The sequence below is a fragment of the Pteronotus mesoamericanus genome, unplaced genomic scaffold, assembly GCF_021234165.1.
Source record: "Pteronotus mesoamericanus isolate MK-2021 breed Mesoamerican mustached bat unplaced genomic scaffold, CSHL_Meso_final contig_27, whole genome shotgun sequence".
In the NCBI taxonomy this organism is placed as follows: domain Eukaryota; kingdom Metazoa; phylum Chordata; class Mammalia; order Chiroptera; family Mormoopidae; genus Pteronotus; species Pteronotus mesoamericanus.
The window spans coordinates 26,696,220-26,712,146 of record NW_026555115.1 but is presented as its reverse complement, the minus strand read 5'-3'; the positions used below and the strand labels follow the sequence as shown (position 1 = coordinate 26,712,146).

Genomic DNA, 15,927 nt, shown 5'->3' with positions numbered 1-15,927 from the left:
TTCAATATTTGGGGCAGAGTCCTGTCGTTCTCACTTGCTAACTTGGCTTATCTAGGCTATGGATGCCTTTTGGGTTCTTCTTCAATCATGCCCTAGCCCCTAAGTTAAACTGTTCAGTGTCTTGATGTCATCACTTTTTCATGAGAACTTTTTCTTTTCTTTTTTTCTTTTAATATAGTCACTTTTATAATCTTTTATCTTTGACTTTTGAACTTTGTTTTAAAGGCCTTTACATCTATATAATAATAAACATTCTCTCCTATTTTCTTTACTTTCATAGCTTTATTTTTTATATCAAGCTTTTAATCCATTGGGAATTTAGGGGATAGGGACCTAACTTGATAATTTGACAAATGGATAATATCACAACACTCTTATTTTTGAATGACTCAAATTTTCACCACTAACTTGAAATGCCATTTTCATATAGACATATACATATAAGTCTGTTTTCTAAATTATCAAGTAATCTATTTGGTCTATTTCTCTGTAATTATCAAACTGTTAGATTTATTTTCTCTTTGTAGTATGTCCTAATATGTGATAGATAGCTTTTATCTTTTTCAGGTTTGATAGGTATTGATTTTTTTCTAAATGAGTTTTAGGGTATCACTGATCTTAAAAAATTCCCTGTTAAGACTTTGATTGAAATTACAGTAAATTTAAAGGTCAATAAATGTTTTGTTTTGTTTTTCTGCTGCCACTGCTTCCTGTAGGACATCTTTATCCTTTTTTCACAACTATTTTCTTCATCTATGTTAACAATTTTGCCTTCACTCAGTTTTTCAATTGCATATCTAGAGTATCTCAAATGGCATCAATATCAATATTTCCACAGACATTATTTCTTCTAATGCAAACAAATTACTACAAACTTACTGGCTTAAAACAATAATTGAGGCAATCGCTAAGATAGTGACATAACCCATTCCTAACTTTACTCCCTGTCACAAGAAGAACTAACAACTATTCATGGACAAGATACCACTGAAAAAAATCCTAGAACATGGAGGTGAGACTGAAGCATCCCCCTGCACCACAGAGACTGAGACAGACCACATTAGAAGGTAAAAGGAGCAACTTCATGCTAACTGTACTGGCTCGCCCCAAGGCCGGCACAGCGCCACACTGAGAGGTCTACCCTGAGCCTGTGGGTACTCCAGGGAGAACAAAGAACCCAGGGTGGACACTGAGTGCTGTGGATCCCTTCTTGGGAGAACCACTGTGGTCTTGTATCACTAGGATCTCTGCAGAATCTGCAGGGCTTTAACACTGGGAATCAGATTGTGACACAGAAGGGCGTTGGGGCTTGCAACAACAAGTGCTCACATCTTGGCAGACCAAGGTCCTACCTACAAAACCCAAGCAGCGGTCTCAACCAGAGCTAATCTGCAGAGCCAACAGAGTAGTATAGTTTGGCCAGGGAACTTAGTGGGGTACAGGTATGCCTGATTTAGGACTTCAGATAAAGAGCCTTTCTGCCCCTGGAGTCTGGTGTGCCCTATACCCTGCCCTACACACACACACACACACACACACACACACACACACACACACACTTTCCACCCAGTCTGGGCAGGGGAGCTAAGTGATGGTTCCATCCACTGCTCAGTGTGTATCCAGACCCCACCCAACCAGAAAGCCTGGCTAGAACACCTGGACACTGCATAGACTTGCAACACCAGAGTGAGCAAACCTTGTGGTCTGCAGAGCAAAGCCAGTGGAACTGTTCTGCCAGGGAACTCAGGGCACAGATTAGCTTGAATCAAAACCACACAAATAGCCTTGCAGGCCTTGGAGCTGCTAGCTCCATCTGGGAGCTGATTCATAGCCTGCCCAACTGTCTGACCAGGAAGCCTGGCCTTAACACCTAGGAAGCTCTGCGCCCTAGCAGCACTCAAGTCGGGAGCCTGGCTGATAGCACTCTCCATTAGGAGAGCAAAGAAGTTAGCCCTGTTAGGCCAGAAACTTGGGTACAGTTCTGCTTGTGTCAAGACTCCAAACAAAGAGCCCTGGCAGCCCTAAAGCCAGCTCTGTCATCCTACCTGGGTAGGGGAGCTAATTCATAACTTCACCCATTGCTGAAGGTAGCTTCCAGCCCCACTCACCCAGGAAGCCTGGCCTGAGGCACCTGGGAAAGCACTTGGCCCATCAGTATTTAAGCACACAGCCCAGCCAGAACCTCTCCCACCTAGCAGAGACAAATTGGTGACTGTCTAGCTAGAGAGTCTGATGCAGAGATATGCTTAATTCCCTTCCCAAACAAGAAACTTAGCCATGGGGCCTGTTCTGCAACCCCACTCTCCAGACAGGGAAACATCCATAACACTGTCCACTGCTGAACACAGCCTCCCTCCAACCTTGCTAACCAGGAAATCTAACTAGAGATCCTGAGAATCTCAGGAGCTCACACAGCAGCTGATTACAGCAGCACTTGAATGAAGAATCTGACCAGTGGCTCTGCATTTGAAGTGCTAAGACAGTGGCCCTGTCAGTCCTGGGCCACTGATTTGATTCTCAAACAAGGGTTTTACCAGCCTTGGGGCCTGTTTGGGGCACTACTCAGACAGGCAAACTATTTCCTAGCCCCACCCACTGTTATAATAGCCTTCACACACATACCCCACCCCCACCCCAACCAGGGACCTAACCAGAGTATATGAAAAGCTGCACAGTCCATCCTACAGCCCTACTTATAGTGGCACTTGAAAAAACAACGTAGCCTGGGGCTTTCCCCATCTTCAAAGTAAAACTGGTGGCCTTATCTCGCCAGGAAATTTAGTGCACCATCTAGCCTGAGTTGGGTCCCCAAAGGATGAGCAGTGCATACCTTGGGGCTCATCTGCTGCCCCCTAGAACACAGAAGCTAACTCATAGTCATGCCTACTGCTGGGTACCCAGTCCTGATCATCTAGGAAGACCGTCCAGAGAACCCAGGCAACCGCGGAACCTATGCTATAGCCTACCCTATAAAAGTTGTTTCCAACTGTTCCCAGTCAGCAGCACCCCTAGCCCTTCAACCTCAAAGCCTGGGCAGTAGTCTTTTCCCAAAATAGACCCTGATAGGAAACCCTACAGTCCCAAGAACATAACCAGCTGACACATCCAAGACACCAACCCGAGCTGACTGGTGAAGAACTATCTCTACCAAAGTGAACCTGTAAAGTCTGGTAAAAGGAACTGCTTACTCACATGCACAGAGATCTGCATACAGGGTCAATAATCACACGCACACAAAAAAAATCAGGTAAACTTGACACTACCAAAGGAAACTAATAAAGCTCCAATAACTGACCCTGAAAAAATGAAGAGCAGGCAGAGAATTCAGAATAATCCTCTTTAAGAAGTTTAATAAACTACAAGAGCACAGACATGCAACTGAACAAAATTAGAAGAATAAAATAAAAAATTCAAAAAAGAAATAGAAATGTCAAAAAAACAGAAATCCGAGAGCTGACAAATACAGTAACTGCACTGAAGAATTCAACAGAAAGCTTCAACAACAAACTCAGCCATGGAAAAGAAAGAATTAGTTACCTGGGAGACAGAACATTATAAATTATCCAGTTAGAGGAACAAAAATAAAAAACTTAAAAAGTGTGAAGAAAGCCAATGAACTTAAGGGACACAATCAAAAGAAACAACATTCCCATTATGGGAATCTCAGGAGGAGAGGAGGAAGAGACGGAAGGTAATAATATATTTAAAGTAATATGACTGAAATCTTCCCAAACCTAGAAAGAGAAATGAACATCCACATCCAAAGAACCCCAAAACATGTTTAAGCTAAAATGGGTTACACTGAGACACATCATAATTATGTGGTCAAAAGTTAGATAAAGATTTTGAAGGCAGCAAGAGAAGACACAAGTTACATATAAGGAAGCCCCCATGAGACTACAGGAGGATTTCTCAAGAGAAACTTTTCAGGCCAAGAGAAAATGGGATGATATATTCAATATTGAAAAAAAATGGTCAACCAGGAATTCCGTACCTTGCAAAGCTGTCCTTTAGATATAAAGAAGAGATAAAGATTTCCCTGAACAAACAAAAGCTGAGGGAGTTCATCACCACCAGACCTGCCTTACAAAAAATATTAATGGGAGTTCTTTGACTGGAAGTAAAAGGATGCTAATTAACTTCATAAAAACATAAGAAGGTAGCATAAAATTTACTGGAAATGGTAAATATATGTAGTCAGGTTCTGTAGCACAGTAATGGAGGCATGTAATTCACTTACAACTCTAGTTTAAAAATTAAAATAGTAAATGTAACCATAACTGCAATAATTTGTTATTGGATGCACAACATAAAAAATAAATATGTAAACTGTAACATCAATAACCTAAAATGTGAGGGGAAGAAGAAGTAAAAGTGTCAAGTTTAGGAATGCTACAACAGTTAAGTTGTTATCAGTTTAAAATACAATATTATAATTTTGAGATATTTTATGTAAGTCTCATAGTAACCACAAGGGGAAGACCTGTAGTAATTATACAAAACATAAGGAAGTCCAAAACATACTGAACCCAAAATCGATCCCAAAATATATCAAAATACAAAAAAGATAGCAAGATAAGAAGCAAGAAAACTGGATCTATGAAACAACCATAAAACAATTAACAATAACAATAGTAAGTTCTTGCCTATAAAAAATTGCTTTAATATAAATGATTGTAATTGCTTTAATGTAAGTGGATTAAAAAACAAGATCCAAATATATGCTGCCTACAAGACACTTGCTTTAGCCTTAAAGACATGCAAGACTAAGGGTAAAAATATTTCAAGCAAATTGTAACCAATAAAAAGAAGGGATGGCTATACTTATTATAGCAGACAAAATGGTATAAAAAATTTTTTAAAAATGAAAGACCAAGAAATTCTCTATATAAAGATAAAAGGGTCAATCCATCAAGAGGATATAAAAATTCTAAATATTTATGTACCAAACACTGGAGCACCTATATATAATAAAACAAAAATTAGCAGAACTGAAAGGAGAAATGAATAGCAAACAAAAAAAAATAGCTGGGAACTTTAATATTCTACTCAACAATGGATAGATTATCCAGACAGAGAATCAATAAGGAAATAATGGATTTGAACAATACCACAGACCACACAACCTTCTCAAACAAAGTGGAACATTTTCTAGGACAGACCACAGGTTAGGCCACAAACAAGCCTTAGCTAATTGAAGAAGACTAAAATCATACCAAGTATCTTCTCTAACCACAAACTAGAAATCAATAACCAGAGAAAAACTGGAAAACTCACAAATACACTGAAATTAAACATCACTCTCCTGAACAACCAATGGATCAAAGAAGATATTAAAGGGGAAGTAAAAGAATATCTTGAGACAAACAAAAGTGGAAACACTACATATCAAAATTTATGCGATGCAGTGAAAGCAGTGCTAAGAGGGAAGTTCATAGCAATAAACACCTACTTCAAGACACAAGAAAAATTTCAAATCATCAACTTAACTCTATGGCTTAAGAAACTGGATAAAGAAGAACAAACTAACCCCAAAGTTAGCAGAAGAAAGAAAATAATAAAAATTAGAGAATAAATGAAATAGAGAACAGGAAAACAATAGAAAAGATAAACAAAACTAAAAGTGGTTCTTTAAAAAGATAAAATTCACAAATCTTTAGCTAGACTAACCAATGAAAAAAGAGTATCCAAATCAACAAAATTGTAAATGAAAGAAGAAACATTACAACTTAAACTGCAGAAATACAAAGGATCATAAGAGGTTGCCCTGTCAAAGGAACCACCAACTATACTCCAACGAACTGGACAACGTAGTAGAAATGGAAAAATCATTAGAAACACACAACTTACCAAGACTAAATCAAGGATAGAAAAATTGGGACTTCCAGCCAAGATGGAGGTGTAGGTAGATACACTTTGCCTCCTCACACAACCAAAAGAAGGACAACAACAAATTTAAAAACAAAAAATAACCAGAACTGCCAGAAAAATCACACTGTATGGAAGTCCAACAGCCAAGGAGCTAAAGAAGAAACACTCATCCAGACTGCAGACTGGTAGGAGGGGCAGAGACGGGCAGCCAGGGCAAAGAAGACACACGGCAAGGTGGAGGCTGAAGGACTGAGCTATCCCATATTTGTCTACAGATAAACCAGAAGGAAAAACTGCAGAGCAAGACAGACCACACAATCCAGGGTTCCAGTGTGAGAAAAGAAAGGCTCAAAATGTCTGGAGGTAAAAACCTGTGGGGGTTGCGGCAGCAGGAGAAACTCCCAGCCTCACAGGAGAGTCCGTTGGAGAGACCCAACAGGTTCCTAGAATGTACACAAACTCATCCACCTGGGAATCATCACTAGAAGGGCCCAGTTTGCTTGTGGGTGCCATGGAAGTGGCTGAAAGCCAAGCTGAGAGCCAAGCAAGCAGCATTGTTCCCTCTTGGACCCCTCTCCCACACACAACAGCACAACTCAGCAACCTGGGTTGCCCTGCCCTGGCGAATACCTAAGGCTCTGCCCCTTCCAATGTAACAGGTGCACTGAGACAAAGAAATATGGCCCAAATGAAAAAACAGATAAAAACTTCAGAAAAAATACAACTAAGCAATGTAGAGATAGCCAACCTACCAGGTGCACAGTTCAAAACACTGGTAATCTGGATGCTCACTAAATTGGTTGAGTATGGTTGCAAAAATGGAAAAAAGGTGAAGGCTATGCAAAGTGAAATAAAGAAAAATATACAAGGAACCAACAGTAAAGAGAAGGAAACTGGAACTCAAATCAGCAATTGGGAGCAGAAGGAAGAGATAAACATTCAACCAGAACAGAATGAAGAAACAAGAATTCAAAAAAAAAAAAAATGAAGAGAGGCTTAGGAACCTCTGGGACTACTTTAAACATTCCAATATCCAAATCATAGGGGAGCCAGAAGGAGAAGAGAAAGAGCAAGACATCAAAAACTTACTTGAAAAAATAATAAAGGAGAACTTCCCCAATCTGGAGATGGAAAGAGACTTCCAGGAGATCCAGGAAGCTCAGAGAATCCCAAAGAAGCTGGGCCCAAGGAAGTACACACCAAGGCACATCATAATTACATTACCCAAGATTAAAGATGAGGAGAGAATCTTAAAAGCAGCAAGCAAAAAAGAGACAGTTACCTACAAAGGAGTGCCCATAAGACTATCAGCTGGTTTCTCCAAAGAAACCTTGCAGGCAGGAAGGCGCTGGCAAGAAGTATTCAAAGTCATGAAAGACAAGGACATACATCCAAGAGTACTCCATCCAGTAAAGGTGTCATTTAGAATGGAAGGGCAGAAAAAGTGCTTCCCAGATAAGGAAATGTTAAAGGAGTTCATCATCACCAAGCCCTTATTAAATTAAATGTTAAAGGGAATTATCTAAGAAAAAGATGAAGATCAAAACTATGAACAGTAGAATGACAACAAACTCACAACTATCAACAACTGAACCTAAAAACAAAAACAAACTAAGCAAACAACTAGAACAGGAAAAGAATCATAGAAATGGAGATCAGAGGGGAAGTGGAGGGGGAAGAATAGGGGAAAAGGTACAGAGAATAAGCAGCACAAATAGTAGGTACAAAATAGGCAGGGGGATTGTTAAGAATAGTATAGAAAATGAAGAAGCTGAAGAACTTATATGTACGACCCATGGACATGAACTAAGCGGGGGGAATGCTGGTGGAAGGGGTGGTGCAGGGTGGAGGAGAATAAAGGGGAGAAAAAAATGGGACAACTGTAAAAGCATAATCAATAAAATATATATTAAAAATATTTGATCAGAAAAAAAAGAAAAGGAATAGAACAATTGAACAGAGCAATTAGTAGTATGAAGATTGAATCAGTAATAGAAAAACTCCCTTAAAACCAACCCCAGGACCAGATGGCTTCACTAGTGAATTTTACCAAACATTTAAAGAAGAATTAATGCCAATTCTCTCAAGTTCTTCCAAAAAAAATTAAATAGGAGGAACACTCCCAAACTCATTTTATGAGGCCACCCAGAAAACAGCACTATAAGAGAAAAAAAAATATCAGCAAAAACCTACAGGCCAATATCCCTAATGAATGTAATAAATGGAAAAATTATCAATAAATGCAAGCAAACTGAGTTCAGCAGCACATTAAAAGGGTCATTCACCATAATCAAGAGGGACTTTTTATCCCTGGTATGCAAGAATGATTCAACATACATAAATCAATGAATGTGAAGACAGTCTCTTCAATAAATGGTGATGGGAAAATTGGATATTCACATGCAACAGAATGAAATTAGACCCCTATCTTACATCAGTCACAAAAATTAATCCAAAATGAATTAGAGACTTAAATGTCAGACCTAAATCCATAGCACTCTTAGAAAAAAACCTAGGAAAAAAATTCTTGGACATGAGTCTTGGTAATGAAATTTGGATGTGACATCTGAAGTGCAAGCAACAAAACCAAAAACAAACAAGTGGGACTACATGAAACTAAAAAGTTTCTGCACAAAAAAATAAACAATCAACAAAATGAAAAGGTAACCTATGAAATGGGAAAAAATGTTTGCAAATCTTATATCTGATAAAGGGTTAATATTCAAAATGTATAAAGAACTTAAATAACTCAATAGCAACCCCTCAATACAATCAAATATTTTTAATGGGCATAAGATCTGGATAGACATGTTTCCAAAGAAGATATACAACTGGACAACAGGTACACTAATAATTAGGGAAATGCAAATCAAAATCATAACGAGATATCATCTTATACCTATTAGAATGAATTGTCAAAAAGACAAAAAAAATAACAAGTGTTGTCTAGGATGTGGAAAAAAGTGAATCCTTGTGCACCATTGGTGGAAATGTAAATTGGTGCAGCCACCGTACAAACAGTATGGAGATTCCTCAAAAAAATAAAAATAGAACTACCGTATAATCCAGCATTTCCACTTCTGGGTAAATATCCAAAGGAAAGAAAAACACTCATCCAAGACATATCTGCTTCCCCATGTTCACAGCAGCATTATTTACAATATCCAAGACAGGTAAACAGCTTAGGTGTCCATCAATGGAAAAATACATAAAGAAGTTTTGGAATATTTACAGCTATAAAAATGGAGGAAATCCTGACACTTGCTACAACATGGATGGACCTTTAGGGGATTATGTTAAGTGAAGTAACTCAAAGACAAATTTGGTCTTACTTAAATGTGGAATCTTTAAAAAAAATAACTGATAGAAAAATAGATAAGACTTGTGGTTACCAGGGGAAGGGATTTTGGAGTGGATGGTGGGGGAATTGAAGGGAGGTTGTCAAAAGGCACAAACTTCCTGTTAGAGGAAAAACAAACACTAGGGATATAAGGTACAACATGATGACACTAGTAAACATACTGGATTTTATATTTGAAAGTTGCTAAGGTAGTAAATCCTGGAAGTTACCATCTCAAGGAAAAAATTTTTCCTCCTTTTTTATATCTCTATGAAATGATGAATGTTAACTAAACTTATTATGGCAATCATTTCACAATACAGGTAAGCCATTACACTGTACAACTTAAACTTACACAGTGTTGTATGTTGATTACATCTCAATAAGACTTAAAAATAAACAACAAAAATTATCTTACCATTCGGGAGGTCAGAAGTCCGATATGGTCTTTACTGGGCTAAAATCGAAGTGTTGACAGGGTTCTACCCCTTTTGGAGGATCTGGGGAGAATCCATTTCCATTTCATTCCATTGCCTTTTCCAGCGTCTAGAGGCTGCTGGCATTCCTTGGCATGGCCCCTTCTTCCATTCTTAAAGTTAGCAGTGCAGCATCTTCAAAACTCTGTTTCATAGTCACATCTCCTCTCACTCTGACCATCTGCCTTCCTCTTACAAGGCCCCTTGTGTTTACATTGGAACCACCCAAGTAATGTCCCCATCTCAAGATCTCTAACTAAATCATATCAGCACTGTCATTTTGTCATACAACATAACACGTTCACAGGTTTTAGGAGTTAGAATGAGGATATCTGGGAGAGGGAGGGCATTATTCTGTTTACCACAATGAGCATCTGTTACTTACTCATACACAGTGATTTGTGTCCGGAAGAGCTACCAATGAAGTTTGAAATTTATGCAACTACTCAGTTACTAGGCCTTGCTAACTGAAATTTGAACTGTGTTGTAGGGGGCACTCAAGTTATTTAAGTAAACCATGGTAATTGGAATTTGTGCATAACTGAATGATGCAAAGCAAGGCCTCCTTTAAGTCCAGCAGATAGATTAGAAAGGATGAGAAAATGCATGTGGCTCCACATGTACAGCCACAGCTCTAGAAAATGAGGTGGAAGTGACCTACGTGTCTGCACTTATATTTGAAGAACACTGATAAATAAACAGAGTGAGCCTTCTCTTAGGCTGGATCTCAAGGCTATCAGAATACTGACAGCACTACAAGCTTGTCCCTCTAAAAAACACAGTACGGGTGAATATGGAAGAGCCTTGAGAAATGATGATGGAACTTCCCTCTTACCTCTGCCATCTTCTGCCTGCTTCCCCTCCCCGACCACAGAATACCTGTCTGAGTATCTTGTGCACTAATATCCAATTACTGACAGTGATTCACACTTTGTTTACAAAACAACTATCTTTTTAAAAAGTTGATTAATAAACATAAAAGAGCCCTTTTGATAACTGATTAAGAATATAACATTTCCTGTGTGCAGAGTTGAGCAAACTACAGAATAAGTAAATACAGGACAGAGGTTTCTGATACTCTTAGACCAAACACAATTTAAAAAACTGAACTGCTGATAGAAGGTTTCTCATAAATAAATTTTATTTTGAGAGCAAAAAGGTCAGTTGTACACTTCTGACTGGGATTATTAAAGTACAATCTTTCCAGGGTGGGTATTCTCACCATGCTACAAACATAGAAAGAGACACTGAGGGACTGATAAGAGGGTGTTTTCCTTCTCTGGAAGTATTATATTAAACTGCAATATAAACACCTGATCTTACAGAACAGGATTCCTCTTCAAGAGGTGTAGCCTATTTTATAATACCTAAGTATTGCAAATACATTCATTGCATGAATTGGGGAGAGGAAAGGAAGAAGAAACAGCATTTCATGAAAATCCAGTCCTTGACTACATCCATATCAAGTCTTACCACTTTACAGAATTCATAATTTATTAGCCAATGCTATTTAAAAATACTACTTCAGTAGTCTTAAACTGATACTGGAGAAAAATCACACACAAGGTCTAACCCTGGTGGGGTATATGAAACCAAACCTTACCCACCTGTGGCTCTTGTTGGACCCTGGACAGGGCTGAAAATACCCCTGAGGAAACAGTTCCATTTTTCTCATGCTCAATCCAGACAGGTGAGGACCCGAAGTACTAAGTGCATATGTCAAGCATGTGTGCTCAGCCTGTTTAGAGCCACCACCGTAGACTATGAAAGGCAATGTCATAGATACTCTTTGAGAGGGAATATTATCATTAAACTTGGTATTTTACCCCCCAAAATATTTTTTACACTACAAAGAATAAACTCTCATGTACATTTTGAAACTTCCAGTATAAATTACTATCCTAAGTCCGTTAAACTTGAGGGTTTCTGTTTTCCTGAAGTAGGTGAAAAGGGTGTAATCTCTATTCTTCCCATGTAATTGTACCTACATAAGGCTTTTTAGGAGGCCTTACTCAACTGTATAATTCACACATCAAAGTCCTTCAGTGCACCCCAGCTGCCACCTATTTTCACTTTCACTTTCAGTTTCACAGAAAGTTTTATGGCATTTTCCATTTCATTCTTGACAATCTGAGCAACCTAAGGGAAGAAAGAGGTTAATAAGCTCTCTGCCCAGTGAAAGAATGTTTCCCACCCCACCCACTGAGCTGACAAGCCAGACCCAAGCTCTTCCCCTGGTGCTTAAAACTTGACATCAGCAAAGAGCCAGGCATCCCACGTCTGCACTGATCAACAGGAGCTCTGCCAGTTTCAGCTAGACTGCTCAGAGCTTTGGAACCCTCAAGACAAGACTCCAAATTCTCATCTAACTCCTCCCACGCAAAAACATCCCTGCACCAGGAATTTCTTTAGCAATGGTATGACACTGAGTACTCAGTTCTTTCTATACCCTTAAGTACTCAACATTTATGTATCTTAGCCTAACCTACACAGTGGCTTAACTTTCTGTAGAATGGATGCAAACACTGTAAAAATACCTGAACAACATCCTCTTCTGCCACTTCATATAAGAGTTCATCATGGAGTTGAAGGATGAAAAAGCCTCCTCTGACTGGGCGGAAGACCTCTTGTAGTTTTCTCTTTGGTAACAATCCTCCTACCCATTGAAAAAAGCAGCACACATAAACATGTCACTCTGCCATAGGAGAGTTGTTGGGTTTTGGGTTTTGGTTTGTTGGGTTTTTTTGTTGTTGTTTTAGCAATCTTGAGAAATTCTAGGAAGTTTTAATTAAGAGACTGAAACACATAAGATTTAGAACTATCAGGAAAATAACCACTTGCTGTCTGCTACTTAGCCTACTTACCAGCTACACTGAATCTCCGTTAACTTCCTCCCAGAAAGGAGGAGTCTAATAAAGAAGCTAGTAAATGAAGTGTGAAGAAATCTGCTTCAAACTCTAGTCTAACTTATTTCTCATAAACAACCAACATCCTCTCTTTCCATGGAGTCCCACTGTTCTGAGTAAAAAACACCCGAATAGTACAGGGCCTGATTTCTGCTCCAGCAAAGTGAACCAGTATTGTCATTAAGCAGTGTTCTATAAAAGGGACACTTCCTGGTGTCTTTTTATGGTCACTATGGCAGAACTGGTGCTTCCCCAAATGGACAACATACTCTAGACAAGTAACTCTAAACATCAGGTCCAAATGCAGACTTCAGAGAGTGTGTGAATCCTTTGGTATTATATGTTAAGAGTCTATGTCTATGTATTTTTCTGTGGTGATGTCTATACTTTTCAATAGATTCTCAAAAAATCCATGACTCCAAAAATGGTTATAAATCACTGTATTAGATTTAGTTACTATTTTCTAAATAGCTGGGCCTGGTGGTACAGACTATGTCCGTGTGATCACTAAAATAAGATTCAACATTAATACCTTTAGAGTATCTTCCTTTAATTGTTTGCCCATATTTCACAGCTTCCTTTCTGCCATCCAGATTTCCTACCTATCCTCAGGACAGCACAAATATCATCCCATCTCCTTCAATATCTGGCACTTCCCTCAGAGTTCTTTCACTTGTGCTCTCTGCAGCCCCAGTTGGCTCAGAGGCGGCTCTCATAGGTCAGAGAACAAATGCAGATGAGGTCATGGCAAGCTGCTTCCACACCAGGGCTGCAAAGGCTGTGCATCTGTTTGCCAGTTTGGCTGACATCTGATCTGTCCCATGGGGCCCCAATTATATTACAACATTAGCTGTCCACATGCTCTAGCTTTTCTCCTTTCTGATCACCATACCTTTGTCCTTTTCACTGCCCTGGGGTGTTTGGCTTCTGAGCCAGAATTCCATGATCCTCCTGTTCCCTGTGTGGTCTCCTTCCTCAGGCTCCAGCTCCCTTTGATCCGATCACTGACCTACTGCTCCCTTTAACCTGGCATGTCACCATGAAGCCATCCTCAGTGACATATCTACATTATCTTCCGGTATTCTAAAGGTTGTTATTGCCTACATCCTCATTTCGACACTGCATTACTCTGCTGTGAAGAGTTATGCAAATATTCAAAGTCAGGTACCATACCTTCCCTTCCTCAGTAGACTTTTTAATTTAAACATAGGCTGACAACTTTTACTTCTAAACCCTTCAAAGCACACAGTAGTGTTATTCCCCAAATAAGCTTGATCATATATATTGTGTGTGTGCACACTTACTCCCACATACAATATGTTGAATGACGAGCCTTAGATATTTTGGGGGGCACTGAAAACAATAAAGCTAACAATGCTCCTTTGATGGGCAAATAGGTTTTTATATCTATATATTTTTTGTATATAAGTGAACATTTTTTCATGTAGCTAGCTCCATTTTTCTCTTTAATATATTGGTATGTTTCTTCTAGGAATAGCAAATTCCACCCTCAACAGCTGACCTCTATGTTTTCTGCCCCATCTCAAGCAGTTTATTCTTCCCCTTTATGCCTGAAACCTTCCTTAATTTTTTCCCAGAACAATGTAGAACATGGTTGCAGTCATAGTTTGACAATCTCAATGACCATGAAATCGTATTTAAAGCAGAAGTATAGACATGGGAGAAATAGATAAGGGAAAGTTCTATGTACTTATTAAAACAAGAAATAATCTATCCAAGGAAAATGAGCTAACATTTAGAAAAAAATATTTTAAGAACAAGAGCAAGAAAAGGTGATGATATTGGCAAAGAAATGTATGTGATGAGGGAAGTCAACTTAGTGTTTATTCCAGACTTCAGAGAACAAGGAATTCCATGAATAGATAAAATCAACATGTTCTTAAGTTATATTCTGAGGACCACAGGGGATCCCTGAGACCCTTTCAAAGCATATGCAAAGTCAAATTATTTTGTTAACAACATGCAGATGTTATTTTCCTTTTTCGGCCTCATTTGCCAATAAGTGTACAGAAAGGTGATCAACTATCCTGGTTTTAGCACTAAAAGTATCACATCCTGAGAAGCCCACCAGTCTCCCACAGCCTGAGACATTTATCACTCTAGATTGCATGTGTAGGGTTTTCCAGAGGTTACAGGACATGTAACATTGCAACAAACTGAATGTAGAAATAGGTAAGATAATCCAATTGTCTTCTCATAAGCTAGACATTAAAGAGATTAGCAGGAAGGTAAAATAAAACCACTCATTACTAAATTTATTTTGTTCTAAAAAATGTAGTTATCAATATTTTAGCCCTGACTGGTGTAACTCAGTTGGGCATCATCCCGCAAAGTGAAAGTTCGCCAGTTCAATCCCTGATCAGGGCACATGCCTGGGTTATGGGTTTGGTCTCCAGGAAAGACAAGCAATTGATATTTCCCTCTAACATTAATATTTCCCTCTCTTTTTCCCTCCCTTCCCCTCTCTCTAAAAATGAATAAAAACTTTAAATAAAGTAGTTATTTTAATAAAAATGTTACTTATGTTAACATATGTTGAATTTATTGTTTTTTAAATGTTAATAAATGTTTTTAAATTCCTTATTTTTTAAATTTCTAATATGGTAAATATTGATAGATAGAATCCACAGAAACAAAAACTATTTGGCATCTTAATAATTCTGAGTGTAAAGACAAATTGAGCCCAAAATGTTAGAGAATTGCAGAGAAATAATATATAAAATATATCCCCTTTTCATTCCTGATGCAATTGATCTCATCATGCTATACAAGGGTCTCGTTTATGAACAAACCTGTTCTGTCACTTTGAAGCATACTTTCCCGATGACCATGGGATTTGAAGATTGAGTGGAAGGTCTCCAATTGCTTCTGAATGTTAATTGTGGCTATTTTGACAATATCTGCTGCTGAACCTTGGACTGTTGTATTGATAGCCTGACGCTCAGCCTATGAAAAACAATAACAATAACAGGTGTTCCATCAGATATACAACATGGTTTCATACCTGCTTTTAGCGCCCACAGAGATCAGTGCTTACATCTGCAATCAGACTAGAAATCTGGACCAAGATGTGACCCAGGATATCAACCATTAAGCAGCATTGTTAGAATAACAACTGGAATGACCCAGGCCCTGAGATTCTGAGCTATCATCCACATGATAAATAGAAGGAGGTCAAACTGCTTCTGCTGAGAAATATTCAACACTAAGTTAGGAACCAAAACCTGTATCACACTTAAGATGTATTTAATATAGCTCAAAATTATTTTATTTTATAAACATATATTATCATTCTAAACTTCACTTTAAAGGA

The 15,927-nt window shown here is 38.5% G+C and overlaps 1 protein-coding gene across 1 annotated transcript in view; it reads right to left on the bottom strand.

Annotated features, from left to right (window-relative positions):
• Positions 1–11,666: 11,666 nt before the first annotated feature.
• POLQ (DNA polymerase theta) overlaps positions 11,667–15,927 on the bottom strand; it is a 151,948-nt gene continuing 147,687 nt past the window's right edge. Inside the window, exons 28-30 of the mRNA XM_054575239.1 lie at positions 15,407–15,560; positions 12,225–12,343; positions 11,667–11,826 (exon numbers count right to left, since the gene is read on the bottom strand). Of these exons, the coding sequence (XP_054431214.1) occupies positions 11,713–11,826; positions 12,225–12,343; positions 15,407–15,560 (387 nt within the window). The 3' untranslated portion in view covers positions 11,667–11,712. The remainder of the gene's footprint in view (positions 11,827–12,224; positions 12,344–15,406; positions 15,561–15,927) is intronic.